This window comes from Callithrix jacchus, chromosome 20, assembly GCF_049354715.1.
Source record: "Callithrix jacchus isolate 240 chromosome 20, calJac240_pri, whole genome shotgun sequence".
Classification (NCBI taxonomy): Eukaryota; Metazoa; Chordata; class Mammalia; order Primates; family Cebidae; genus Callithrix; species Callithrix jacchus.
In genome coordinates this window covers 24,063,218-24,089,676 of record NC_133521.1, presented here as the reverse complement: position 1 = coordinate 24,089,676, position 26,459 = coordinate 24,063,218, and the positions used below count along the sequence as shown (strand labels likewise).

Here is a 26,459-nt window from a genome sequence, read left to right as displayed (position 1 = left end):
TATTCTCGATCAAAGCAGCAGCCCTGATTTTATGGTCACATTTAGGCCGGAATGGGTGACAGTATGCGAGCTCGGGGTGGGCTCGGAGGGAGCGATTCGACAGACACGTGCATCTGAGAGGGCGCGCGTCAGGCAGGCCTTTGCGGGGCGTCGGGGACGGTTTCGGGGTAGGCATCCCCGGCAGGGGAAACCTTGCTTTCGACTTCGACTCCCAGGAATTTTTTCAAGTTTGTCCTCATCGTCTTGGTGACCAAAAATGCATCGATGCCACACACGATTACCGCTGTGAGACACAGGGACTGTCAGATACAAGACCATATGCGGGAAGGAAAGGCTGGGTTATTTTGCAGCTCGGTAACAAGGTCTCGAACCTACCCCCATCCAGGGTGGGCGCTGCGGGCGGCCTCCTGTCCCCTCCGACCCTTCACTACCCCAGTTGGCGGCTGCAGGCCCACTCTGCCTTTCCCAGAAAAAGGGAATTTGGAAAAGGGCGGATTTTGTTGCCAGTAGTAGCCTCACCTGATACCTGAGGCACCAGGAAAGGACCAGGGAAGGGCACTGGCCCTAAGAGTTTGCAGGTAGGGGTGGGTCCTGAGAAGGCCTCTCCGTGGAAAGACTTTTGGGCTATGTTTGCAAAGGGCAGGAAGGAGTTCCTAAGGGGAGGAGGATAACCCAGGCACTAGACTAGGGTCTCTAAGGAATCTGGTGTGGCCAGGACCTCCGGAGCTGCTGAGAATTGGGCAGAGTTGAGGCTGGAGAGGTGCAGGATCTGGGACTCTTATCAAGAGGTCAGGTGTGAGTCTCAGAAAACCCACTTGCAGTGGCCATGAGGTGAATGGAAAGTGAACCAGGCTGGAGGCAGGAAGACCAGTGAGGGATGGGAGTGGGATGCTGCCATCCAGTAAGAAATGGAGACCTGGGGGTGCCCATGGCACGGATATTCCCCTGTGCACACCAGGACTCTTGACAGCCTTGGATGTTTCTCTTTAAGGTCACTTAATTACTGGCTGCTTAATGAGCTTTTCCTAGGTATGCTTTGCCCCAGCCAATCTGTGAGCTTCCCCAAAGGGGAAGGGGCTCCATCCCCAGCACTGAGCTCAGGTCTAGCACAATCCAATGGGACTGACAGATATTTACTGATTATGGAATGAAGTCAAATAAACTTTTTTTTTTCTGCGTTAATTTCTATTCTCATTGTTTAACTTCTTGAACCAAAGCCCTACCTCCCCACCCCACTCCCTGAATCTTCCAAGCATTTGATCTGCCATTTCTTGTGTTCTTCCATATGATGAGGGTTTGAGTCCCAGTTTGTCCCAGTCTTGTGACCCACAGCAAGTTATTTAACCTCAGTTTCTGTATCTGTAAAAATGAGAGTTGTAAAGATGAAGTCAGAATGTGCCTAGCCTGGTGCAGGGCATATACTGGGCACTTCGACATGTGGCAGGCTTCTTCCTGCCTTCCTTCCTGAATAGGCTGGATTACTCACTTTCACAGGGCACTTCCCCCCCACAATCTCTCTTTTTATCTGTCTTTAAAATACAATTCTCTAGTCCAGAAGATCAAAGTCCTATTTATAGATGAAAAGATCTTGCTTAACATTTCAAAAATAGTGTGTACAATTCTCAAAAGGGGTTTAGCAGACTCTTGCTTTTGTACCTATTCGGAGAATGCATATTAGAATTAAGATTTTCATGAGCTCAGAGTTGGTGCAACTTCATATCATCTGAAGAAGTCAGTGCAAGAAGGAGAGTGGGTGGCATTGGGGATTCTGCTTGGTTAATGATCTAGTGGAGTCTGCTAATTTCCCTTTTCAGTCTTGGAATACTGATCTTAAATTGAGTCACGAAGGCTTCTACCTACCCCTCCAACATAGAATAAATGTCTTCTTTTCTTTTCTTGCATGGCCCAGAAGGCAACGACTGAGAGGAACACAGCTGTAATGATACTGTTGGTAAGATCCTGTAATACAGAATTGAAAATTATCAAGTTTATAAAAAAAATTTCATAAATATGTAAGCCTGTCAATTACACATCTAAGAATAGATGCCTTTAAAAAAACTTTCCCTTTGATTAAGATGAGGAGGAACCCTGAGGCATAATTCTTACATTGTCCAGAGACATGAGTTTATGTGATTTTAAGGTCCTAGATATGACTTTGTCTGCAAAAAAGGGTTTATTTTCATTAAAGAATACGATTAGAAAAACAAGCTGACTTTTTCCATCAGGTTTTTCTTAAAGGGCATACGAAAGAGCTCATGAAAAAACCTAGTGGTCAAGGGGCCTAGCCCAAATTGGCCCTCTAAAATGTGATTTTTTTTTGTATTTTTTAATGCAAATTCTGCATTCTATTCTGTACCTTATTTGTTTTAATATAAAAATAAAATTTTAGCTTAGCATTTTAATTATGGATTTACTTTTCCTCCCAGATCTGAAAATTGGGCCACATTTATTCTATGAGTTTACATGTCCCAAGAACACATGAACTCATCTGAGGAGCAGGTATGATATTCTGGAGTGAATATTTTTTGCTCTTTCCTGAAACATGGCCAGAATGGAATGTGCCCTGACATCTGCAGGCTCATTGTGCTCCTTCTTGTGGATTCCAGTTGGATTTCAGTCCTGAGTTCTTTAACTGCTAGCTCAACCTGCTTCTTTATGTGCTGAAATAGTGAGGATGAGTGGGTAGGGGTGCCCTCCTGGGTGAGCAGTGGCTGGGCTTCCTTAGCAAAATAATGGGAGAATGAGTATGCAGCGTGTCAGTGGCAGCAGAGTATGCGTAGGGGCAAAAGCCTAGAAGATGTAACTACAATATGGGCCAGACGCCTAATTTGAATACCTTCCATCTTTAAGTCTTGATGGTCTGACTTGGTAATGGCAGCCTTTCTGGTGCACTAGTCCAAACACACCAAGGAGCACTGCCATCCAGTGTAAGGATCATGGAATCATAATGGCTCCAGTGGAGCTCTTGGATGTGCCAAGCATTTCCCAGTTCATCATTTAACCCTCACAAAGCAGCCTCCGAAGTCGGAATTGTCATCATCCCCAGTTTCCAGAGGACATGGTGGAGGCTTAGAGGCATTTTTCAGTTGCTTAGGATTGAATAATGGGTGGAATCAGAACTCAACTCACTATTGCCTCCCATCAGGGACACCCAGATAAGGAGGAAATGAACTATTCTCCTAGTCTGCAAGTGCAGCATTCAATCCATCTTTGGCATTTTCTGTGGGATGGGTCTGGAGGGTCAAACTGATACGGCACAAGTCAATTGAGTGTTTTTGTTGATGAACTCTTTTGGCCTGCAAATTCCTAGGTGGGGCCTATTTTATCACCCATCTGCCAACTTGGCAATGTGTAATATGGGGATAATGACTGAGGTTCATTGGGTCTGAGGATTAAATGGCATAATGACTTTGAAAGCATCTGACAATATGCCTGGCGTCTAGTAGGTGGTGGGAGTGCCTAAAAATGTAGGTTCATATCTTCTCTCAAAATGTTAACAGATAGTAAACTCTCTGCAAACTCCAGGTGTTCTTCCTGTTGGGGTTGGTGACGAAGGAGCCCTCTTGTGGAATGTGACTTGCCTCTAGGAAAGGCACTAATGTCTTCTGTTTTGGTGCCTGGAGTTAACACTGGAACAGGGGCATGTAGCATGGCTGGAAGAGGTTGGAAGTAAGTCCCAGCTGGGTTCTGCGGGCTGAGAGGGCAGACTTGACTGAGGCAGGTACAGTGGTTTGTAGCTTTGCAGGAAGCTTAGCCCATGAGGACTGTGTAAACCAAGGTAGTCAAAGATGTGAACAAGGACTCTTAAAACTGAGATGCAGAGTGTAAACTTCAAAAGTCAAATATTCTTTTTTAAAAATTGCTTTCTGTTGGCCAAAACATCTACATAACCAGAGCTCAGTTTCTCTGACCACTAACTGGCTGTGGCCTTAGATCATGAGAATTTGAGTGAAAGCACACCAATAATGATAATAAACCAACCACAGACCAGGCCCAACCAGTCTTTGACTACCTGTCATCATTTTAGCTCCTTGTTGGACTATGGCTATTATAGTTTACTGCGGTCCTTAATTACAAAGAAGTGCTCTCCCGAACTGTCTATTGGAGCTAAGATTCGCCTTGCATCTAACAGTTCTACTGTAGCTAGCTCATATTTATTGAGCATTTACTATGTGTCATGTACTGTGCCAATGTGTTAATATATGATCTCATTTGATTCTCACAACGAACTCTCATTATCCCCAGTTTACAGATGGGTAAGCAACTTGCCCAGGGTTGTTCAGCCAGTAAGTGGCTATGACCTTGGGCAGTCTGACTTGAGTGCCCAAGGGCTTCTTCCTGATAACCTCTTCCCTTTTGCCTTAGACACAGACCCTCTTATTTGCCTCTTCTGGACAGAGAGACAGATATGCTTGATGGCTGTGTTAAAACTGCAGCTGAGCTTGGCCATGTCCGGTAGGACTTTCACTTTCCTCATAAATTCCATCCTTACTTATGACCTTTCTCTTTCCCTTCAAATACCTTATTGACTCAACTTTCTCTGACTAAAATGAAAAATGTGTTTTTTATTTGACAATTTTTCCATAAAGCCTCCAAATTATTCTCTGAGACATTCAAAATCACATAGAATTATAAGTGGGAAAGAGAAAGATGCCTTAATGGTGAGTGCTTATTTTAAAACCAAAACTGAATATTAGAAAAAAAGTTAATCAGACCAGGCATGGTGGCTCACATCTGTAATCCTAGCACTTTGGGAGGCCAAGGTGGGTGGATCACCTGGGGTCAGGGGTTCGACACCAGCCTGGCCAACATGGTGAAACCATGTTTCTACCAAAGATGCAAAAAGTAGCCAGGTGTGCTTGTAATCCAGCTACTCAGGAGACTGAGGCAGGAGAATTGCTTGAACCTGGGAGGTGAAGGTTGCAGTGAGCCAAGATCTTGCCATTGCACTCCAGCCTGGGCAACAGGGCGTAGTGGCTCATGTCTGTAATCCTAGCACTTTGGGAGGCCGAGGTGGGTGGATCACAAGGTCAAGAGATCGAGACCATCCTGGTCAACATGGTGAAACCCTGTCTCTACTAAAAATACAAAAATTAGCTGGGTTTGGTGACACACGCCTATAATTCCAGCTACACGAGAGACTGAGGGAAGAGAATCGCTTGAACCAGGGAGGCAGAGGTTACAGTGAGCCAAGATTGTGCTACTGCACCCCAGCCTGGGCAACAGAGCAAGACTCCATCTAAAAAAAAAAAAAGTTAAAACATGATTAGTTTCCTTAGAGGGCTCCGGTCCTCCTGACCACAGTTCATGGTGCTGTGGAGCCATCAGTCACCCACCCCCAAGGGCTTGTGTACATTCACCAGGATAACCAATTCACCTTTGGCGCTCTCTCTCTCTCTCTCTCTCTCTCTCTCTCTCTCTCTATATATATATATATATATATATATATATATATTTATTTATTTTTTTGAGATGGAGTTTGCTCTTGTTGCCCAGGCTGGATTACAGTGGCATGATCTCTGCTCACTGCAACCTCTGCCTCCTGGGTTCAAGCATTTCTCCTGCCTCAGCCTCCCAAGTAACTGGGATTACAGGTGCGTGCCACCATGCCCGGCTGATTTTTTTGTATTTTTAGGAGAGACAGAGTTTCACTACGTTGGCCAGGCTGGTCTCGAACTCCTGACCTTGTGATTCACCTGCCTCAGCCTCCCAAAATGCTGGGATTACAGGTGTGAGCCATCACACCCAGCCTTTGGCTCCATATTTTAAGAAAATCATGAGGAAACAAGATACAGAGATAAAATTTAGAGAAGCTAAGGAGGACATGTAGTTTTACTGAGTTTCTTACCTTAATGGAGGATGGAGATAGAAAACCATAACAAGATAATAGGTTATATAGTCTCGAAAGAGTCTGGGCTTTAGAATCAGATAGACCTGGGTGCAAATCTGAGTTCCAATGCACCTACATATGGCCATGGGCAATCGAATGTTTTTAATCCAATTTTCTCATCTGTTAAGTGGGGGGTGAGGGATGACTATAACCTCACTGGGTTGTTGTGAGGATTAAATAAGGTAGCATGAAAAAGCATCTGGCACATGGTATATGCTCAAAAATGGTTACTTTACCTTCCCTTCTTGAAAATTTCCATGGACAGAGATTTGAGCTTCCCCTCAGAAACCTCTCCATAACTAAAAGGGTCTTCCACATGTACAATTAAAATCACTTATATTTGCTTTGTCTGCTTCCTGTACTCGGCATTCTGTGGGACAGAGAGAGCTCAGCAGCCTTTGCAGAAAATCTCTCACACATTTGAAGAAACGATCTGAGTTTTAGTTCAAAAGGCATACTCTTACTTTGAGGTTAGAAAAATGTTCTGTAAGGAAGTGGGATGTGGAAGAGGTCTAGGCTCTGAATTAGGGTTGTTCACAGTGCAAGAGAGAATGGCAAACGCCACCCAGATATCAGATGGTTCTGATGGGTGGCTGTTCTTTTTGGGCATTAGAAGGTTTACTTTGTGTCACATACTGTGCTATTGGCTTTGCACACACTTAAATATTTTGGAAACCCTATGAGGTAGTTATTATCATGCTTTTCCTTCTCTGTATTTCTTAAATGAGGAAACTGAGGCTAAAGGTCACATGGCTAGGAAAGGCCCATGGCTGCCTCTGGACAAAACCACACTGCTTCTCTAGTCTGAGACCTAAGGGATTAGCTTCAGCAGTTTTGCAGTTGGCAAAGAATGTGAAAGTCTGGAAAAAGCTATTAAAGAAGGCTCTACAAGTCTTCTGGTTAGTCCAGCACCCCTTTGTGATACAAACCCTAACATACACACAAAGGTTGACTCTATAATCTTCAAGGGTATACGTAGCAATTTTCTACAAACTCCCTCATATCAACTTTTGTTTTTTGGGGGAATGTTTGTAATCAGAGTGCTAATCAGTAGAAACATGTACTGTTTTACAAGCAATGGGTAAGAAATGTGTTTACCTACTTCATGCACTAATTAAAAACCTTTTTAGGACAAGCTGACAACCATATGTTTAGTGCAGTAATAAGGGGCTTCATACTCAGGGCTAGAGTAGGGGTGTGTTGGCTGTCCTGTAGGCACAAGGTTCCAAGAAATCTTTCTGGACCAGGGCAACACCCTAACTGCCACAGCTCAGCTATGTCCTTCTCTAGAGAGATAGCTCCGTTGTTTTCACTTGAGAGTCCTTACTCTGGGGCTGAGGGCAAAGCTTGTATGTGAAGAATTGTAAAAATGAACACTTACAAGTAAGGGCCAATGTAAATAGGTCAGCAAGTGGTGAAGTGTTAGCATATATATTAGCATAAAAAAGATGACGATGCAGATTTCCAGAAGTGTGATCGCTATAAATGACTCATTGGCTTGGGCGATGATGAAACAAGCTAATGCTCCTATAATAAGACTCTGCAATAAAAGAAACAGGATTTGTTTTAATGCACAATTTAAAAAAATCTATATTGTCAGAATATAAATCTGATTACAGTATGGTGCAGTGGCCTGTAATGTTTTGCACATACATTTTTAACATTTCTTATATTTTGAAGAAATGAAAAATACATGAGAATAATAAAAAAGCACACAGTATAGATGGATAAAAGATATATCAATTTCTTTCTCTTCCCCCCAACTCAACCTTAGTCTCTCTCCTTAAAAATAACCAGTATTAACAGTTCATACTGCATACTAGAAAGAAGTCTATATATATATACTGGCAAAATACATATATGTTGATTTTGGTAGAAGTAGTGAGGAAGAGCCTCAGTTTTCTTTATTTCCAAACAGCTGCTGATTACCTCAACATCATTTATTGGGAAATGCCAGTATTATCCCCATTGATCTGAAATCCAGCCTTTAGGGTATACTAAATTCTTAGATGTATTTTGATCTCTTGAGACTGTTCTTTCACTGAATTGCTGCTTCCTCCTCTAGTACTCTGTGAGAGGCAATTCACTTTCTACTGAGTTATCGTTCGGCCTAGTCTTCCTATCACTCATTGTCAGACTGTTTATGCCTCCCATGTTTGTGTTGGTCAAGTTCCCCAAGATAAGCGCTTGCATTTTAGTTGGGATTTCTAAATGAAATACTTAAATACTTATAATTTGGAAGAATTCACACTTTAGTTTTTCTCCAGAACAAAGTATGTCTTTCCAGTTATGATGGTGGTTTTAAGAAAGATGTCTCAGGAGAGTTTTAAAGTTTTCTTCCCATATATGTATCATATTTCACTTATTTTTAGATATTTGATCATTTTGATTACTGTTGTAAAGAGAAATTTTTTTTTACATTTTAAGTGGTTATTTGTCTAGGAAAGCTTTTATTTATTAACACAATAATGGGTCACCTAACTAAATTATGTAGTTATAAATTGTTTCCAGTTGATTTGGGATTTTCTAGATATATAATCACATTAGCTGAAAGAAAGGATATATCTCACCTCTTTTTTTTTTTTTTTTTTTTTTTTTTTAAGATATGGAGTCTCGCTCTGTCGCCTAGGCTGGCGTGTAGTGGCATGGTATCAGCTCACTGCAACCTCCACCTCCCAGGTTCAAGCGATTCTCCTGCCTCAGCCCCCTGAGTAGCTGGGACTACAGGTGTGCGCCACCACACCTGGCTAATTTTTGTATTTTTAGTAGAGATGGGGTTTCACCATATTGACCAGGCTGGTCTTGAACTCCTCACCTGAGGTGATTTCCCACCTTGGCCTCTGAAAGTGCTGGGATTACAGGTGTGAGCCACCATACCTGTCCACCTCTTTTCAAATATTTTTTTCTTCCTAATTATGACTAGTGGTTTCAGAAAAATTGGCTCACAGTGTATCAGGTATCATTTTTTTCCCCTCATTTAATGAATCCTTCTGTTGTTAAATATGATGGTCTTAGTTTGAAATGTTTATTTTTATAATGCCAATGGAATATTTATATACTCCTATCTTACTGGGCTCCCTTCTTGAAAATCAGGAACAAATGTTGAATTTTGTCATGTTCTGTGACATAATCTCATAATTTTTTATAATGTGATCTCATTTTTTCCTATTACTTATAATACAGTGAATTATTTTAAGAGTCAATATTGGATCATCCTGCTTCTTCCTTGTGGTATTATATTTTCATAAAGTAGTGGTGAATATTATCTGCTAATATATCGATATTATATATTGAGATCTCTAGTTCATTTTCTTTTTCTGAACTCGGTCAAGTTTTCCTATCAGTATTATACTGACTTTGTAAAGATAGTTCAGAAGTGTTTCTTCTTTCTCTATTCCTTGACAAAGTTCGAGTAGTATCAGAATTATATCCCATGAAGGCTTGAAAGAGATAACTTGTGAAAGGGCCTGGGCCTGATACATTTTTGAAAGATACTCATTTGATGAAATTCTCATTTTCTTCTATGTTTATATTGCCCTGTTTAGATTTTTCCCTATTCTGGGATCAGTTTTGGTAATTTATATTTTTCCAGAAAATCAACCATTTCATCCAATTATTCACATCGATTTGTTTTGCAAGGTACTCTTGTAGACCCTTTCAGTTTCACTGATGTTTGTGATTATTTTCTCATATTGTTTTCTAATTTTAAATATACATCCTCTCTTCCTCCCTTTTTTCTTGATTATATTGGCCAGTGGTTTATCAATTTAATAGGTCTTTCAAATGACAGCTCTTGTATCGATTATTTTTGTTTCCTAACTTACAAGTTCCTATTATCTTCATTGCTTTCCTAATTTCCTTTGTAAGAGGAAACCTGAGAAGTAAAAAAGATAGGGGAAACAAGGCAAGTTGAGTAGGAAGGGTTGACTGTGTGGAGAGCAAGGGGCAGTGGGAGGAAAGGTGAGGCAAAACAAAAGTGAGTGGCAAAGTGCACTATGGAAGCTTTCTGGAGCTGGCGTCCCCGGGCATTTCCCCGAGGCCACTGCTGGCCACATCCACCCAGCTAGGTCTCACCAGCTGTCCGCTCACCATTCTCAGGATCTTCAACATTCCAGTGGGCGAGAAGAAAAAACGCTTGAGGCTGTCCCTGAATTTGTACGGGACTTTGGCTCGGCCCTCCGCACGCTCTTTAATTGCTGTCTCATTTAAGAGTTTGGACTCAGTGGGTGCAGAGGGCGTTGGGGGTGGGCGTTTGGTGGCTTTCCTTGAGGGTGCAGTGCCCTTGCTGCCTTTGGGATGTGCGGGGGCTACGGACTGCACTGTGCGAACTGAGACAGCGGAGTGCTTCCGGGGTGCGGTCTTCGCTGACATGTCGCGCCGTGCCTTGGGTACAGAACTCACTACATTGCCGTTACTTGCCAGGGCTGTGGCAGTCTCTGGTTGTTTCAAGCTCCCCGAAGGTGCCTTGGACGACTCAGGTTTGGTATCTTCAGGATTCATGGTGGGTCCCAAGGGCCTGGCTGTCTGAACCAGTGCCTCAGCAGCGCCTGGCTCTCCCCTTGGAACCAGCGTCTCGTCCCAACGGCTGCTACCTCCCCGGCGCGCGCACCGGGTTCTCGCTGCCCCGCCGACAAGCTGAGCCCTTCAGTCACCCTCGTTGCCACAAGGAGCGGGGGTGCAATGCCAATGCCTAGCCTGAGAACGCAAAACCTCTGCAACCCCACCCCTCGGAGCTGCCGACCCGCCAGGCAGTAAAGAGATTCAAAGATCCCCAAGGCCGATCCTGGCACATTGTTCCTTGCCACACCACCCAGGCTGCGGGAGCCGGAAAACTCGATCCCTTGGAAGTTATAGTAGTGCTCTGCGCTGGGTGCAGAGTTCGGAAATCTCTTCCTCCAGCTCCCACACTGAGTTAAAATAACAGCATAAAATATGTAGAAGAATAAAGAAATACGTTTAATACTTAGTATCAAACTAAAAAGTAACATAAAATTACAAAACTTATTTTTTTTCATGAACAGGCTTTTTCTGGTAAGGACCACTGGGATTAAACAGAAGCTTCCGGTAAATAAGGGCTCCGTCGGCAAGACAGCACACTGCTGCCACAAGTGCAAACACCTGGAAAGAAAGGCACATGTCACTACCCTAACCATGGTCCCCACTCCCGTCATTCACGTAAGTTTTAAGTGGTATGCCCACCAGATTCCTTTCTGGCTAGGGCACTCAGATTGCCCCTGTGCTGCACCTAATACTAATATGGAGAGATTCAGCGATCATCTTATTCTCCTCATTGCTAAGTTTTCTAGATACTTGCCTATAGAAAGAAAAGGTAATTTAAGTGAGCAGAAAAATAATGAAGCAGTGCGGGCTCTGAAATAAATATTTGTTTGCTTTTATCTCTCGACCTGCTCTTACATGTATTCTTTTAAGCCCTACTGAGGATATTTAGTTACCAATCAATATTTCTAACCCCAGTATTCAACTCTTTGACTCCTCTGCTGACAGACTCTAGGGAAGAAAAGGTCAAAGTTAACACCAGCTCAATATTAAATCATGGGGACTGTAGCTCCAAAACACTGAAGTTAATAAGATGAGCCAAAGTGAACTCTCAAAGGCTAGGCTACATCTGCTTAAGGGGTGAGATTCTAAATAGGCCTTAAGAAAGTAAAATTGAGGGAAAGGCAATAAACAAGAACATGTGGGGGCCTTCAGACACTCTGATGGCTATTTGAGAGCTGGCGCTGGGCATGGAGGAGGTGATGTCATTCCTTGCACGGTGTTTGACCAGCTTAATCCAGTGATCAGGAAGTTTGGCTTCCTGGCTCTAGACATGGCTCTCACTGTCTCCTTTTCCACCCCGAGTCTCAAGCCACTGCCTCTTAGGTTCTGACCACACTGAACACCTGCTACCAATCTTTTCATGACTGGCATTCTGTACATCATTGGCTCCTCTACCTGGAAACTTTTCACTTTTATCTCCTTTATTCTCAGCAAATAGCAATTCCACTGCCAGAGAGGTAGTTTCCTCTTTTCTGCACCCTGTAGCTCCCTGTCAACAGCTTACATACAGTGGTTTCCACTTCTGTCTCTGTTAGGCTCTAAGCAACATGAGGATAGGGCTCACACCCTAGTCCAGTGCTGCCTAAAAGAAGCATAATGCCAGTCACATGTAACATAGCCATATAATTAAAGATTTTTTTAACAGCCACATTAGAAATGTAAAGAAATAAGTCATAGATTTAATATATTTTGCTCAGTATATCTAAAATACTACCATTTAACATGCAATCATTAACAATATAGTCTACATTCTTTGTTGGGGTAAAACATCTTTGAAATTCAATGTGTATTTTTAGGCTTACAGCTGATCTTGATTCAGACTGGCCACATTTCCAGTGCTCAGTAGTCTCATATGGCTAGCAACTGCTGTTACTATACCGAACAGCACAACTCTATACTTTGTCAGCCCCTGCCGAAGTACACTTAAGAAATGAGGAAATGAATGAATGAGTAAAAACATGAATGAAAGTAAATCCTGTGCCTGTTCCCTCCTTCTTCATAGTAGAAAGATGAGTATTATCTTCAAAAACAACTGGGGGAAATTGATACAGAGCGATCTCATTTCTAGAATATTCTGATCCTTCATGAAGTTGCTTAAGGCCTAAGGGAGATGAAAATCATGGATTCTGACATATATGACTACCTTAGAGTTCTCCTAAGTGACTCATACTATGAAAGAACAAGGAAGCAGGAAGATTTATTTAAGAACTTTCTAATTCAATTCTTTAGGGCAGAACTTAGAAAAGCCAAAAGATTTTGAACCTTCTATGAGAAATCTTAGAAGAATATCAGATAGAACTATAACTAAATTATTTGAGTCATATTCTGGTTTGCTTTCAGATAAGGCCTGATGGAACTGATCTGCTTCTCTTCAAGCAGTGTTCAAAGTGATCCTTTGGTTGCAAGGTGCCCTATCAATGTTCCCTTACCATAAGGGCATCTTCTATTCTATTCCATCTAAAGGATCTGAACAAGAAATAACTGAGCTCAAAACAGTCTGTCTCATCTTAACAAGTGGTATGTACCTTTTCTATAAAAGGGAGAGCTATGAAACTTACCCATCTTTTTTTGTTTGTTTTGCTTGACATCAGGTTTCTCAGAGCTAAGTGCTGTAACTAATTCTAGTAGTAGCTTTTGTCAGTCTAGTCTAGCTCTATGTACCTATAAGAAATCTGTAGGAACCTCTTTATCAGGTTAATTCCACTTCTAGTATAAAATCATGTTCCTTCATATTAATCAGGGCAAGCATTCACAGACAAAAATATTAAGCTGGCTGGGCATGGTGGCTCATGCCTGTAATCTCCAGCACTTTTGGAGGCCGAGGTGGGTGGATCACGAGGTCAGGAGATCAAGACAATCCTGGCCAACATGGTGAAACCTCGTATCTACTAAAACACAAAAAATTAGCTGGGCGTGGTGGTGTGCACCTGTAGTCCCAGCTACTCGGGAGGCTGAGGCAGGAGAATTGCTTCAACCCAGGAGGCGGAGGTTTTAGTGAGCTGAGATTGCGCTATTGCCCTCCAGCCTGGTGACAGAGCCAGACTCCATCTCAAAAAACAAAAAACAAAAACAAAAAATATTAAGCCACTAGGCACTGTATATTGGTCTCGGAACCTCAAGGATGAATACAGTATAGCTTTCTATTCTTACATCTGTTTTCCAAATAAATTTGCATTCTAATAAAACCTGAAGAAAGAAACCAGAAAGACTTCCACTTACCCCTCCAACAACTGTCAACGTTGTGGTTTCTGGTATCAGTGCCAACACAGCTACGATGAGCATGAATACTGTTGTTACCAGTGAGTTGATAATATCCTAAAAACACACAATAAAGCTCAGCCTTACATGAAGACTACCAAGCAATGCTAAAAAAAAAAAAAAAAAAAAATTATGTCAGCAAACCCGTTGCTCTGGCTCACGCCTGTAATCCCAGCACTTTGGGAGGTAGATGGATCACTTGAAGCCTGGAGTTTGAGACCAACCTGGCTGACATGGTGAAACCGTCTCTACCAAAAATACAAAAATTAGCCGGGCATGGTGGTGCATGCCTGTAATCCCAGCTACTAAGGAGGCTGAGGTATAAGAATGGCTTGAACCTGGGAGGTAGAGGTTACAGTGAACCAAGATCATGCCACTGCATTCCAGCCTGGGCAACGGAGTGAGACTCTGTTTCAAAGAAAGGAGTCAACTTCCTAAATATTTTGAAAGTTTAATTTAAAAAAATTTATTTAGTATTTATCTTTCAGGAAACCAAAATGTCACGGTAAAATGATACCTAGATAGTATTTGGTCTATAATGATACCTAGTGGTTTTCTTTTACCTATAATATGCCAATCATTTACTTAAAAAGCTTTTATTTCTTTTTTACTTAACATAAACATAGTTGAAGGGAAAACTTACCTGATTAGAAAAGCAAGTACTATGTAGAAAGTTTAAGTTAGAATGGGTGCCACTGGGGAGTAAAAATGCTCATTTTTAATAACATAAGAAAATGCAGAGTAGTCTACATTGTATATCAAACTTTATGTTACTAAAATTCAATTAATTCCAGGACCTGTGACTCACGCCTATAATCCCAACACTTTGAGAGGCCAAGGCGGCCGGTGGATCACCTGAGGTCAGGAATTCCAGACCAGCCTGGCCAACATGGTGAAACCCCATCTTTATTAAAGAATACAAAAATTAGCCAGGCATGGTGGTGAGCCCCTGTAGTCCCAGCTACTTGGGAGGCTGAGGCAGAAGAATGGCTTGAACACAGGAGGCAGAGACTGTAGTGAGCCAAGATTACACCACTGCATTCCAGCATGGTGACAGAGCCAGACTCTGTCTCCAAAAAAAAAAAAAAAAAAAAAAAAAATGCAATAACACTTAAAATAGCACACATGTAAGTGGTAATTTTCAGGAAAACCCCTACATACATCTCTATGCAATGGATGACCAATTATGCTATTATTGCTGATTACATACTTCATTCGTTTAATACTTTTACATAGTAAAAATTATTTTCATACTTAACTGTGACTTTAAGAAGTGAAATTTACATTTTTAAAATGGATCGGCAGTGTGCGAAAGGTAAACTGTCTAGCTGAGAGGTTTATGTATATTTGCAGATAATCATAGGCAGGAAGGAATCAAACAAATACCAAACTGCAAAACCCTGGTAATTAAGAAAAGCAGTTACTAAAAAGAAAGTAGGAAGAGGTTTAATGTGGGCAGGACAAGATCAGATATACTTAGGAAGAAAAAAGTTCTCATTTGTAGGAGATACTGAGACTACCTATTCTAGGTTAACTCTCGTCTGTGTTGGGTATTTTGCTCGCTTCAAAAGGCAACAGACCACACTCCTATCTCAGACGGGCAGCCTGCATCCTGTGAGCAATCTGGGCAAGTGTTTATAGATGGCTTTGGATCAAAGTGGTGTTCTGGGGAGTGCAGAGAACCACAGTGGGCAGGAGAAAAAAAAGGATATGCCTGCCCTGGAATACTGATGATTCTTAAGAGTAATTTAGAACATTGCTTTTATATTAAAAATGAAACATCTCTATGCCACAGAGTAGAATGTAAATTTAATTACAAAAATAGAGATTTCAAAGGAATTTTGAGCCTATGTGTAGATATCACCTCAAAGCCCCAGGATGGCTCATTTTGTGTGTTTTCTGTCATTTGGGGCACTTGGGGGAGCAATCAGAGAAGGCCTGCTTTACAGACTGAATCAAGGACTACAACTTTGGGACAATCTGAGTGGAGATGATCAAGCCCTCTCCTATTTAGCAAAGGCAGTGGCTAGCAGATGGAAGTACTTATAAGTTACCTTTCCCCCACCTACAGATTAACTGGAACCATCAGCCATCTCTGTGTCCTTCACTTTAGGTAAGAGCCCCAGGCAAATTTACCTGTGCTCTGGCTCCAATTCTACTCTGCAGGGACCTCTATGCATTGCTTTTATTTGTTCCTGGCCATATTTCCTCAACTCAGCAATGATCCCTTGAGTTGTCTCTTTCCTTCCCTGCTCAGTCCCACAACTTTCCTGTCACTTGCCCACTGGAGGCAAACTCCTGGAAAAGGTCACCAGGGGGCAGACTATGTGAGTATGTAGGTGTGTGAGTGTGTGTGCGCACGCGCAAACTTCTCTGGAAAAGGTCACCAGGTAGGTGTGTGTGTGTGTGTGTGTGTGTGTATACTTCTCTGTTTAAATATGTCCCTTCTTCTTGAAATGTATTCCCGTCTTCACTTTGGTGACAGCAGTCTTCCTTGGGTTCTCTCCTGCCTTTTCTGGTCACTTCTCATCTCATATGTTGGCATTTTTCAGTTTTACCTTCAGCTCTCTCTATACTTGCTCTGAGCCATTTTGGCCAGTCCAAGTTCAGTTAACATCACAAGGTCATGACTCCTAAAGCTGCAGCTCTACCTCCTCTTAAGTTTCACATCATTTTTGAACATTGTCATGTAAATATCCCATAAGCAACTAAAATCTAGTATTTCTCAAGCTAAAGTCATTACACACTGCTCTCCTGCAGCCCTCCTTAAACATATTCTTCCTCTCTCAGTATCCTCTCAAGACATGGAGCCTGATCATCTGATCATGCCACTCTCCCACTTAAAAACCTCCAGAAACTCCCAACAGCCTTTGGGTTAAAGTCCAGGGCACACAAACCCTTGTATGCTCTGACCCTGTTTTCTCAAACCTCACTCTGGCCCAGCTCTTGTTCACAACTCAATACCCCAGCCATTCAGATATACCTGCAGGTCCTGGAGGGTCATGTTCTTTCTCTACCCAGACCCTCACATATGCTGCTGCTTTTCTAGCAGAAAAGCACTTTCTCTTCCCTGTATCAGCCATCTGCTAACTACGCTTCATTCTTCAGCCCTCAGTTCGGGCGGTTTTTCTTCACAAGCCTACTGTGATTTGGTCCGTTTCCCTGGCTGGGTTGCATCCACAGCATCCTAGGTATGTATCTATCACAGTACCTACTCTCTCTGTTGCTTCCTGGCTGCATTTAAAGTTGCTGAGGTACAAGATTTTTGTTTTGTCTTACGAAAGAACCAATTACAGAATCTAGGATTAGCAAATACTTAACATTTGCTGAATAAATAATTTCATTAGATCAATATCAGAAAGGAATCTGGGTTTCATAACAGAGAAAAAACTTAAGTTACCCATATAACACCCCATTTCTAAGAGATACAATATCAGTAAAGTTTGATCCTCAGAGGTTTGGGAACTATTCTTTTCAGTGTGCTACACATAAGCCACTCTCTCTCAGTACACTCTGTTACAATCAGAGCTCCAAGTTTATTACTGGGACATGTAAGTTTGGAGAAAAAGAAAGGCTAAAATGTGTTAGTTTTATTAAACTCTAGAGAAGCAGAGTGTAAAGAGCAACTATACAAGATTAAAAGGATGTGGACCAGTGTTCATTATTTTCTTGAAGAAGTCTTTAGAACAATTTAGGTTAGCCCTTTCTGCCACTAAATGAGGGCCAGCTGAGGAAGGCTTTGTAATCTCCTTTCCTAGACCTCCCTCCAATCAAGTCCAGCTCTGAAGTGTAGATCAAGTAGTTTTGAGACGTGCTATGAAGATCCTATTTCCCAGCTTTTCCCTGTTAGGACTTTTAAAAAGTGTATGATTAGCCTGAAATGCTTGCCACTGCCCTTGAAGGTGGTTCCAGAATGTACCATTTTAAGGCATGGTTATGGTTTAAGAATAGCTCTAAAGTCTTTTCTCCTTAATAGGAATTATCAGTTTGGATATTAGCACTGTGGCATCCAAGAGGATGAGACCAGTGCAGCAGAGGAAGACATGGCAGCTATCAGTCCAGCCAAAGAGGAGAAGGGCAGCAGGGGTATTTAGGAGGGAGACCTATGGAAACAGGATATTGGGGATGAGACTTGCAAGAGGACAGAGGTGAAGTCACTTAGTTTTTCTTAGAATCAGCTTCTAGTCCAGACGGAGGGGCTACATACATCTTAACTAATAACTTTAATCTGCCCAATTTGACAGTTTTCAGAACCATCTGGGCATTACACTGGGCAGTTATTCCTACTGCTGAGTATGGCAGGTTGCAGTCCATATATTATGAAATATAAGGGGTGCTAACAATGTTTAGTAATGACTACAGACCTTTTCATGTGAGATAGCATTGTACCTTAGCCTCCCCAAATGGTTTGATTTTCCATTTAGTGATCAAGGATGTGCAAGGATAGATAGATACTTGTGTATCTGTCTCCATCTCTATCCCAATTTTTAGGCCATATTAACATGCATTCAAATAGGTAATAAAGATTAAGAATGCACTATAATTTTATTAACATCATCCTAAATTTAAATTTCTTTAGAAGATCTATCTAAGCGAATTCTAACAGAAACGTCAGCCTGCAACTGCTGATAGATGGTGCAGAGAGACCTTATGCTCTGTGGCTGTGAACCTCTTCCAAGGGCAAGACAGAGCACATTAGCAATGGGTAGAGCTCCTCCTTCCTAAGCCTATCAGAGATCACCTTAAAGGTTTAAGAGAATCAAAAAGCAGAGTTTATTAAAATATCTTACTATGGTAGGAAAAAGTAAAATTTAAGGATGAAACTGAACACTTACAAGCAAAGGCCAAAATAACCACTTCATTAATCGATCAAGTCTGAGTATATATAAAATTATGAAAAAGAAAATAACAGTGACTTCAAATCCAGTGATAACAATATATGGTTCAGGGGCTTGTGCGATGATAAAAAAGGTCATAGATGCCGCAGTTAGTGCCTAGAAGAAAAAAACCCATGATTTATTCAGAGACAACTGAATACAAACTTAAACTGTAAAAGTGACGATTTCTAAAATAACTAAATAGGCCAGGTGCAGTGGCTCATGCCTGTAATTCCAAGCATTTCGGGAGGCTCAGGTAGGAGAATCACTTGAGATTAGGAGTTCAAGACCTGGGCAACATAATGAGACCTCATCTCCAAATAAGCAAACAAAAATAACCAGATACTGGGGTTTCTGCCATATACACCACATATAAAACAGGCAGGACTAAAGTATATGGATATTGACTTCTCTTTCTTTTAGAGACTAGGTATTCCTCTCTGTTTTAAGTCTAATTAATTACTCCTCTTGTGCTTCTAACACCCATCACTTCCCACATCAGTTCTCTTGATTTTTTTTCCATTAAATACCTCCTTTCCCTCTTGTACTTTCAAACTGTTCTCTGCTAGCTCTTTTCCTCATCATGCTATAAACATCTCAGTTGCCTTCTTCTAAAACACACACACACACACACACACACACACACACACACTCCTTCCCCTCATCCTGCTGCCCCCAGAAACCCTTGTTCTGTTTGCTACTTTTGTTCTGTTTCTTCAAAAAGTTTGTATACTGGCTGTCTATAATTTCTTACCATCCATTGATCACTCCTTAATTTTTAACAATCTGGAGACTACTGTAAGATTTAAACTTAGAATGTTGCCATGAAAAATACTGAGGAACAAAGTTCAAAACAAATTGTCAGGCTGGGTGCAGTGGTTCAGAACTGTATTCCCAGCACTTTGGGAGGCCAAGGCAGGTGGATCTCCTGAGGTCAGGAGTTTGAGACCAGCCTGGCCAACATGATGAAATCTTGTCTCTACTGAAAATACAAAAATTATCCAGGTGTGGTGGCAGGTGCCTGTAATCCCAGCTACGCAGGTGGTTGAGACTGGAGAACCGCTTGAATACGGGATGCAGAGGTTGCAGTGAGCTAAGATCATGCCACTATACTCTAGCCTGGGTAACAGAACGGATCCTGTCTCAAAAACAAAAAACAACAACGAAAAAAAGAAAATTGTCAGAAAAAAACAATTCTGATGTTTAATAGCTTTATTACCAAAGTACCACTTTTTATACACTTCCACCTAAACAGTGCAATCAGAATTTAAGCTATTTTAAGTGGAAAAAAAAATGAAATTTCTTCATTTCCAAATGAAGACACAGAACATGGCAATGTTAAGGGAAAAAATAGCTGGTGGGACCCAGGGGAATTCTGTCAATGCTCTTAGGAAATAAAGCTCTCTCCAAAGCTCTGTGTTTTTGGTAAATGGTTTGGTCAAGACTCATCCCTGGCTAGACTTTTAAAATATCCTGTCAGCTGGTAACATAAACATACTAATTTTAACTCCATACAGGTTACTTATTCATAATTCTTTCAGTTACTTTATTAGCATAAATATGCCCTACTTTCAAACTTCGAAATTGGTCAGTTTGATTACTAATAACTAGTTCTTAAGTAACTTCATTCTTTATAATTAACATAATGACTATTAGCAACACATCATCTCATACCACTCCAGTTCCTCTATCAGACCATGGTCTTGAGCCCACAGATTATGAAATGAAGAGCTACTTTTTCATTCCCTATCCTCTGTAACCTTTTTGCATTACGGTACTTTGCACTGGTGATTACTCCATTTCCTTAAACCTTTCTGTGGTTTCTGTCACACTGGGTTCTCCTGTAATTTGTATTTATAGCTCTTACATCTTTCCTAAGCTCCTGGCCTTTGTTTCCAGTTAGCTTTTCAATATCTCACACATTACTACTCTATGAACATTGCTTTTGCTCACATCATCAGTGATTTCAGAAATCCTAAATTTAATGAACATTTTTCTTTTTCTCTAGTACTTTCAGTTGCTGTTTAATAATGAACCTTTTCCAGTCCTTATCCTAGTGAACCTCTGTGACTTTATTGCCATTGGCTGTCCTTCCCCCACTACTGTTTTCTTCTGGCTCCATGTCACTTCTCTGAGATTTTAAACCTCTGCAACTGTTCTCTTTGGGCGGGTTCCTCTCCTTTCAACTACCCCTTTTAACTACTGAAATCCTGCCCCTTCTTCCTAGATTCACAACCTCAATTGGTTGTACCACAGTCTACCTTATCGCCCATACCAGGAACCTAAGGTCGCTATTTCTACCCATTCCCCAACTGATCCAGGTCTTGATGACTTAATGCCTAAATATTTTGGACACTCCCTCCTCTTCATCCTTACAACTATTACCCTTCAGCATCTTTTCTATGAACTATCATGACAAAGATGCTACAGTAAAATTTCTAACATGCAAATTTGTTTATGTATTTCTTCAACTATTTAAAATTCTTCAGTGGCTCTCCAGGGTCTTTAGAATAGTACCTCTTCTCACCATGTATTCAAGATCTTCCACAATTTGGCTCCTGTCTGCTTCTTGAAAAAAGACTTGCTTCACAATTTATCCATATGAATCAAACTTCTGATCCTCTTTGCACATCTGCTTTATCAATGGGCTGTTTCACCTCAGTGGATGGCAACTGCATCCTTTCAGTTGCTTAGACCAAAAATTTTGAAGCTGTCTTGGACTCCTCTCTTTCTTTTAGCCCACATCTGGTTAATCAGCAAATCTTGTTGGTGCTACTTTCAAAATACTATATCCCAAACATGACCACTTCTTATTACCTACTCTGCTACCAGCAGCCACCATTGTCATCTCCTGCCCAGATTACTGCAATTGATCTCCTTGGTTCTACCTTTGCCCCAGAAGCAATGCCCTCCTGTCCCTCCTACCAATCTACTGTCAATATAGCAGCTAGGATACATTTTTGAGACGAAGTCTCACTCTGTTGCCCAGGCTGAAGTGCAGTGGGGTGATCTTGGTTTACCTCAACCTCTGCCTCCCGGGTTCCAGTGATTCTCCTGCCTCAGCCTCCTGTATAGCTGAACTTACAGGCATGCACCACCACACCTGGCCAATTTTTTTTTTTTTTTTTGTATGTTTAGTAGAGAGGGGGTTTCACCATGTTGGTCAGGCTGCATAAACTCCTGTCCTCAAATGATCTGGCCTCCCAAAGTGCTGGGATTACAAAGTAAGCCACCATGCCTGTCCTAGTATACTTTTAAAATGTAAGTTAGATCATATACTTTACACAAAACCTTCCTCATCTTCACTCAGTCATCCCAGTCCAGTTACAATGGTTTCCTTGCTCTTTCTTGATGCCTTCATGCACATTCCTGCCATAAGGCCACTGCACTAGATTTTCTATGCTTTAAACACTCTTATTCCAGTTATTCTCATAGCTAACTCCCTCATCTCATGCAAATCTTTGATCACATGTCATCTCAACAAAGCTAGAATTCTATTCATTATTGCAACTTTTCTCTGCAACTCCCTCCCAGCCTTACACTCCCTTACCTGGCATTTACTTTCCTCTTTGTTCCACAGCACATACCACCTTCTAGAATACTATAATTTATTTATTGGGTTTGCCTTCCCTGCCCTCCCATCCCAGTGTGTATACTCCATGAGGGCAGGGATCTTTGTTTCTTGTTCACTAGTATTTCTCAAGAGCCCAGAACAGTGCCTGGCACATGACAGGCATTACAAAGATTATTTGTTGAATGAACAAATGAGGCAACACTCAACTTTTCATAGTTTTCTGCGTCAATTGTGCTATTTTTTTTGCCTCCATGCCTTTACTCAGGCAGCTCTTAGATTGCTCTAGGAACAGGTTTTTTCAGACACCTCTCTATTTCCTTGGTTAGATGCCTCACTTCTGTGTCTTATCTCCACCTTATCACATATTATAACTATCTGCTCATGGGTCTGTTTCCTAACTAAATGGAAGAACTCTGTAAGTTAGGGACTTTTGTCCTGGTTTTTCTTTGCTGTTCCAGCCCCTAGCCCAGAGCTTGGACCATATTATGTATTCAGATGGTTTGCTGAAGGAATTAATATGTCAAAAACTGACCATTCTCATAGAACATGGTTCCTCCTTCAGTGTTCAAGATCTTCCCTTTTTCAGTGTTCAAGATCCCAGGCCTTCGATCACTTTTTCCCTGATTATTTACTCTCAATCAAAAGTTATCTCTCCTTCCCTCAACTCCACAGTGGTTTTCTAAACCTCTGATGTATCTCAGCTTGCAAGTTAAGAAAGCTACTTCTTGCAATCACAGACTTTTGGTGTGGGAAGGATCTTATATGCACTTTGTTCAACCCACTCACCTTAAGTTTGAGTCTCCTTTATATATATACACACACACACACACACACACACACACACACACACACACATATATATTTATTTTTGAGATGGAGTTTTGCTTTGTTGCCCAGGCTAGATCTTGGCTCACTGCAACCCCTTCATTCAGGTTCAAGTGATTCTCTTGCCTCAGCCTTGCGAGTAGCTGGGATTACAGGTGTGTGCCACCATGCCCAGCTAATTTTTGTATTTTTAGTAGAGACAGAGTTTCACCATGTTGGCCAGGCTGGTCTTGAACTCCTGACCTCAGGTGATCTGCTTGCCTCGGCATCCCAGGGTGGTTGGATTACAGGTGTTAGCCACTGTACCTGGCATTTTTTTTTTTTTTTTTTGAGATGAAGTCTTGCTCTGTTGCCAGACTGTGCAGTAGGACAATCTTGGCTCACTGTAACCTCTGCCTCCTGGGATCAAGCGATTCCCGTGCCTCAGCCTCCTGAGTAGCTGGGACTACAGGTGCGGACCACCACACCCAGTTAAATTTTTTTTTTGTATTTTAGCAGAGATGGGGTTTCACCATGTTGGCCAGTATGGTCTCAATCTCCTGACCTCCATGATTTGCCTGCTTCGGCCTCCTAAAGTGCTGGGATTACAGGCATGAGCCACTGCGCCCAGCCAGAGTCTCCTTTATAACATCCTCACCAGTGCTCACCTATGCCTGGTACTTTTGTCTGGGAATGTACTGCCTTCCCAAGTGGCCATTTAGTTTTGGGAACTCTTCCAATGTAAAATCTCTCCTCACATTAATTGGAAATGTTTTCCTTGTAGCTTTGAACTATCTGTTTCCCCTCTTCCACATGTCAACTCTTTAAAACTTAAAACAATTTATTTTTTCCTTCCTCTAAGGTTTCTCTGTGACTTCCTCTAATGATGAGTTTTTAGGACAGATTCCTTCAACTAGGATCGTTTCCATCTCTCTAACTAGCTAGATCATATCTCTCCGAATGATTCACTTTCTCCAAACCTCTGTTCAGAAGGGACTGCAATGCTCCTGGTAGGAAGTCTGCTCCTAGAAACAAGCAGTTCTCTCCCTCTTTGTCCTGGCTCTGGGCTGTGTCAGCCTTGAAGTCAGTTATGTCAAATATCTGACTTACAGAAGTCCACACAGCATTCACCAAAACCCCTGAGGTTTTTTTTTCTTTCAAATCTTGTGGGCTTCTGAGCAGTATAACTTCAGCTGTCTCGCTTGGTAACCTGGGTACCTAGTTTGTGGATCCAAATGTAGACCATTTAGGTAGATCTGATTTTTAAATTAAAAAGAAAAAAAGCTTTTTGGCAGGGCACGGGGGCTCACACCTGTAATCCCAGCACTTAGGGAGGCTGAGGTGGGCAGATCATGAGGTCAGGAGTTCAAGACCAGTCTGACCAACATAGTGAAAGCCCTGTCTGTACTAAAACTACAAAACAAATTAGCTGGGCGTGGTGGCGGGCACCTGTAGTCCCAGCTACTTGGGAGGCTGAGGCAGGAGAATTGCTTGAACCCAGGAGCTGGAGATTGCAATGAGATTGGGCCATTGCACTCCAGCCTGGGTGACACAGCCAGACCCTGTCTCTTTAAAAAAAAAAAAAAATTATTTTTTCAGGCAGAGTCTGTCTCTGCTGCTTAGGCTTGTGTGCAGTGGTGCAGTCATGGTTCACTGCAGCCTCGAACTCCTGGGCTCAAGCGATCCTCCTGCCCTTGGCCTCCCAAAGTGCTGGGACCACAGATGAGGGCCACAGCTCCCTGCCCTCTCTGGTTTTGATGGATGTGTCCCCAAACCCTCCAAAGGAGAGGACAGTGCCATACCTTTCCTTCTTTTCCCCCAAGACCGTGCCTTGCCTTTCAGTCTTGATCAAAGCGAGGTTGAAAAGCAAACAGGGCGTTCAGCCTCGCATTTCATAGCCACATCTCCCGCCCCCCAGCAGCTTCAACAGCCTCTCACCCTCCGCGCCCGGCCTCACCAGCCGCAGCATCTTCACGTGGCCTTTCACACTGAAGCAGAAGGGGCGATGTTTTATTTTCAGCTGCACGGTGTCCATCGCGCCTGCAGACCCAGCGCCGCACTTCCTCTCAACTCTTCCGCGCCGCAACTGCAACTGTCACATCGCCGCGCACCACCCACCCCGGCTTCTCACTCAGCTGGGCTTCCCGCTCTCGCGCGCGCAGGCGCACGATGCTGCAGTCGCTCTCGCGCATGCGCCCCTAGGAATCTCTCCGCCGGCCGCTCTCGCTAGTCTTTTCTCTCTGTTCTTGCGTAGCACATTCGCAGGCCTAGAGCGGGGCACGCGGGCCAGCGCTCTGTAAGCCTGCCCTGTTCTGGCCCGGCCTTAATGGCCGCAGCATTCCAGCTCTCCCTCCCAGAGTTGGGAGCAGAGGAGAGGGAGGGACGTCTAGAAATGGCTGCCCCGTTTCCCCATACATTGGCCATCGTGAATATCACCTCCTTAAAGGGGATCTCTGTGGCTCATCCCGTCTAGAGCAGCCACCATCACGTCTCAGCATTTATTACTAGCTGATACATATAATAAAAATATAAATTCCACAAAAGCAGGGACTGGTCTGCTTCTCTCCCTGCAGGGTCCCAGGTTCTGGCACACGGTAGGTGCAGAATGTGTGCAGCCTCAGGTGCTATCGCAGCCCCAGGGCATCACAGTCTGGGCTTGTTCTGAATATTTTTACTTTTGCCTCCCACTGATGCTAGTTCTTCTGTGTAACAGTCTGAGTCCCTTCAGTACCTGAATTCAATTCATGTTTTCTCAAGTGCTCCGATGAAGCCAGAGCGCCACCATCTTGGGGTGTTCCTTTTTAGGGATGGGAAGTATATGTTACTCCTTTTATGTGATTTAAATTATATCTTGGTTAATTTGACCATCACCCTAATTCATTCAGATCTGTTTGGGTCCTGCCCATCTCAGCTTCAGTCCATTTCATTCCTTTACATCTGATCAGCAGTTACCTCCAACAGCTTCATCACAAATCATTCACAAAAAATTGACCTTAATCCTGAAGTTTATTTATGGAGAGCACACTCGCTAGGTGTGTGGCAATGTAGGAAGCACAAGATGGGGTGTGGCCACTCTCTGGCGACAGATCTAGAGGCAAATGACTTCCTTCTGCCTGCCTAGAGGTGACTGCCAGCATCGTGCACTCCCGGGAGAGGTGAGAAACCCCTTCATGCAAGCACTGGAACCTTCACAGTCAAGAGTGGCAACAGCTCCGGTTGCTGGACCTGGACCTGTTGAATTCTAATACACTGTGACTCCACACCCAGGCTGAATTTTTGCCGAGTTTAGGTGAAATTTCCGTGCTTCCTCCCCAGCCCCTATTTGTCCAGTTGGAATATTTGGTTGCGTCTTCCGGAGGGATCTAGGAAGTTTAGAGCCTAGACGCTAGAAGTGTCAAAGGTCAAGGTCAGAGGAAAGAGCTCGAGCTGCGAAGCAAGAGAGATGGGGTGGAAGGTGGAATTCTACCTAGCTTCACCCCTTAATGAATGCTGCTTT

General features: G+C 42.6%; 3 protein-coding genes across 13 annotated transcripts in view; 1 reads left to right on the top strand and 2 right to left on the bottom strand.

Moving 5' to 3' along the window:
* Positions 1-26,459, top strand: part of TK2 (thymidine kinase 2) — a 65,529-nt gene that overhangs the window by 137 nt on the left and 38,933 nt on the right. Inside the window, exons 2-6 of one of the 2 annotated variants that reach the window (XM_078357363.1) lie at positions 1,910-1,951; positions 2,427-2,499; positions 4,366-4,455; positions 10,912-11,065; positions 12,791-12,967. In XM_078357363.1, the coding sequence (XP_078213489.1) occupies positions 12,868-12,967 (100 nt within the window). In that variant the 5' untranslated portion in view covers positions 1,910-1,951; positions 2,427-2,499; positions 4,366-4,455; positions 10,912-11,065; positions 12,791-12,867. The remainder of the gene's footprint in view (positions 1-1,909; positions 1,952-2,426; positions 2,500-4,365; positions 4,456-10,911; positions 11,066-12,790; positions 12,968-26,459) is intronic. The other variant, XM_035281571.3, reaches the window with a different exon arrangement.
* On the bottom strand, positions 3-10,465 carry CMTM1 (CKLF like MARVEL transmembrane domain containing 1). Of its 9 annotated transcripts, none has more exons than XR_013530079.1 (5): positions 9,965-10,465; positions 7,272-7,430; positions 6,127-6,260; positions 1,861-1,959; positions 269-283 (listed from the first exon to the last, which is right to left on the bottom strand). XR_013530079.1 is itself a non-coding variant. In XM_035281577.3 (4 exons), exons 1-4 carry the CDS (start codon positions 10,388-10,390, stop codon positions 129-131), a joined length of 855 nt encoding a protein of 284 aa, XP_035137468.1. In that variant the 5' UTR covers positions 10,391-10,465; the 3' UTR covers positions 3-128. The 9 variants fall into 9 exon arrangements, 6 of the variants coding, with proteins under 6 accessions (XP_035137468.1, XP_035137471.1, XP_054104648.1 ...); XR_013530078.1 differs by lacking the exon at positions 269-283 and adding an exon at positions 284-299; XR_013530080.1 differs by lacking the exon at positions 269-283 and adding an exon at positions 1,345-1,359.
* Positions 7,437-25,115, bottom strand: CKLF (chemokine like factor). 2 transcript variants are annotated; one of them, XM_035281584.3, is made up of 4 exons: positions 24,921-25,115; positions 18,544-18,702; positions 13,670-13,765; positions 7,437-11,008 (listed from the first exon to the last, which is right to left on the bottom strand). In XM_035281584.3, the coding sequence occupies exons 1-4, from the start codon at positions 24,996-24,998 to the stop codon at positions 10,892-10,894; spliced, it is 450 nt and encodes a 149-aa protein (XP_035137475.1). In that variant the 5' UTR covers positions 24,999-25,115; the 3' UTR covers positions 7,437-10,891. The 2 variants fall into 2 exon arrangements, with proteins under 2 accessions (XP_035137475.1, XP_035137476.1); XM_035281585.3 differs by lacking the exon at positions 18,544-18,702.

Bases quoted from the DNA above. Each gene is read 5' to 3' on its own strand.
- CMTM1 (XM_035281577.3), bottom strand. From the start codon at position 10,390: ATGAATCCTGAAGATACCAAACCTGAGTCGTCCAAGGCACCTTCGGGG. The intron at 7,431-9,964 runs GTGAGACCTAGC...CTTTTATTGCAG, and splicing joins GAATGGTGAGCGGACAGCTG to AGTCTTATTATAGGAGCATT. The intron at 1,960-7,271 runs GTAAGTGTTCAT...TCTGTATTACAG, and splicing joins ATTTACATTGGCCCTTACTT to GATCTTACCAACAGTATCAT.
- CKLF (XM_035281584.3), bottom strand. From the start codon at position 24,998: ATGGACACCGTGCAGCTGAAAATAAAACATCGCCCCTTCTGCTTCAGT. The intron at 18,703-24,920 runs GTGAGGCCGGGC...TTTTTCTTCTAG, and splicing joins ACGTGAAGATGCTGCGGCTG to GCACTAACTGCGGCATCTAT. The intron at 13,766-18,543 runs GTAAGTGTTCAG...GTGTGTTTTTAG, and splicing joins GGTTATTTTGGCCTTTGCTT to GATATTATCAACTCACTGGT.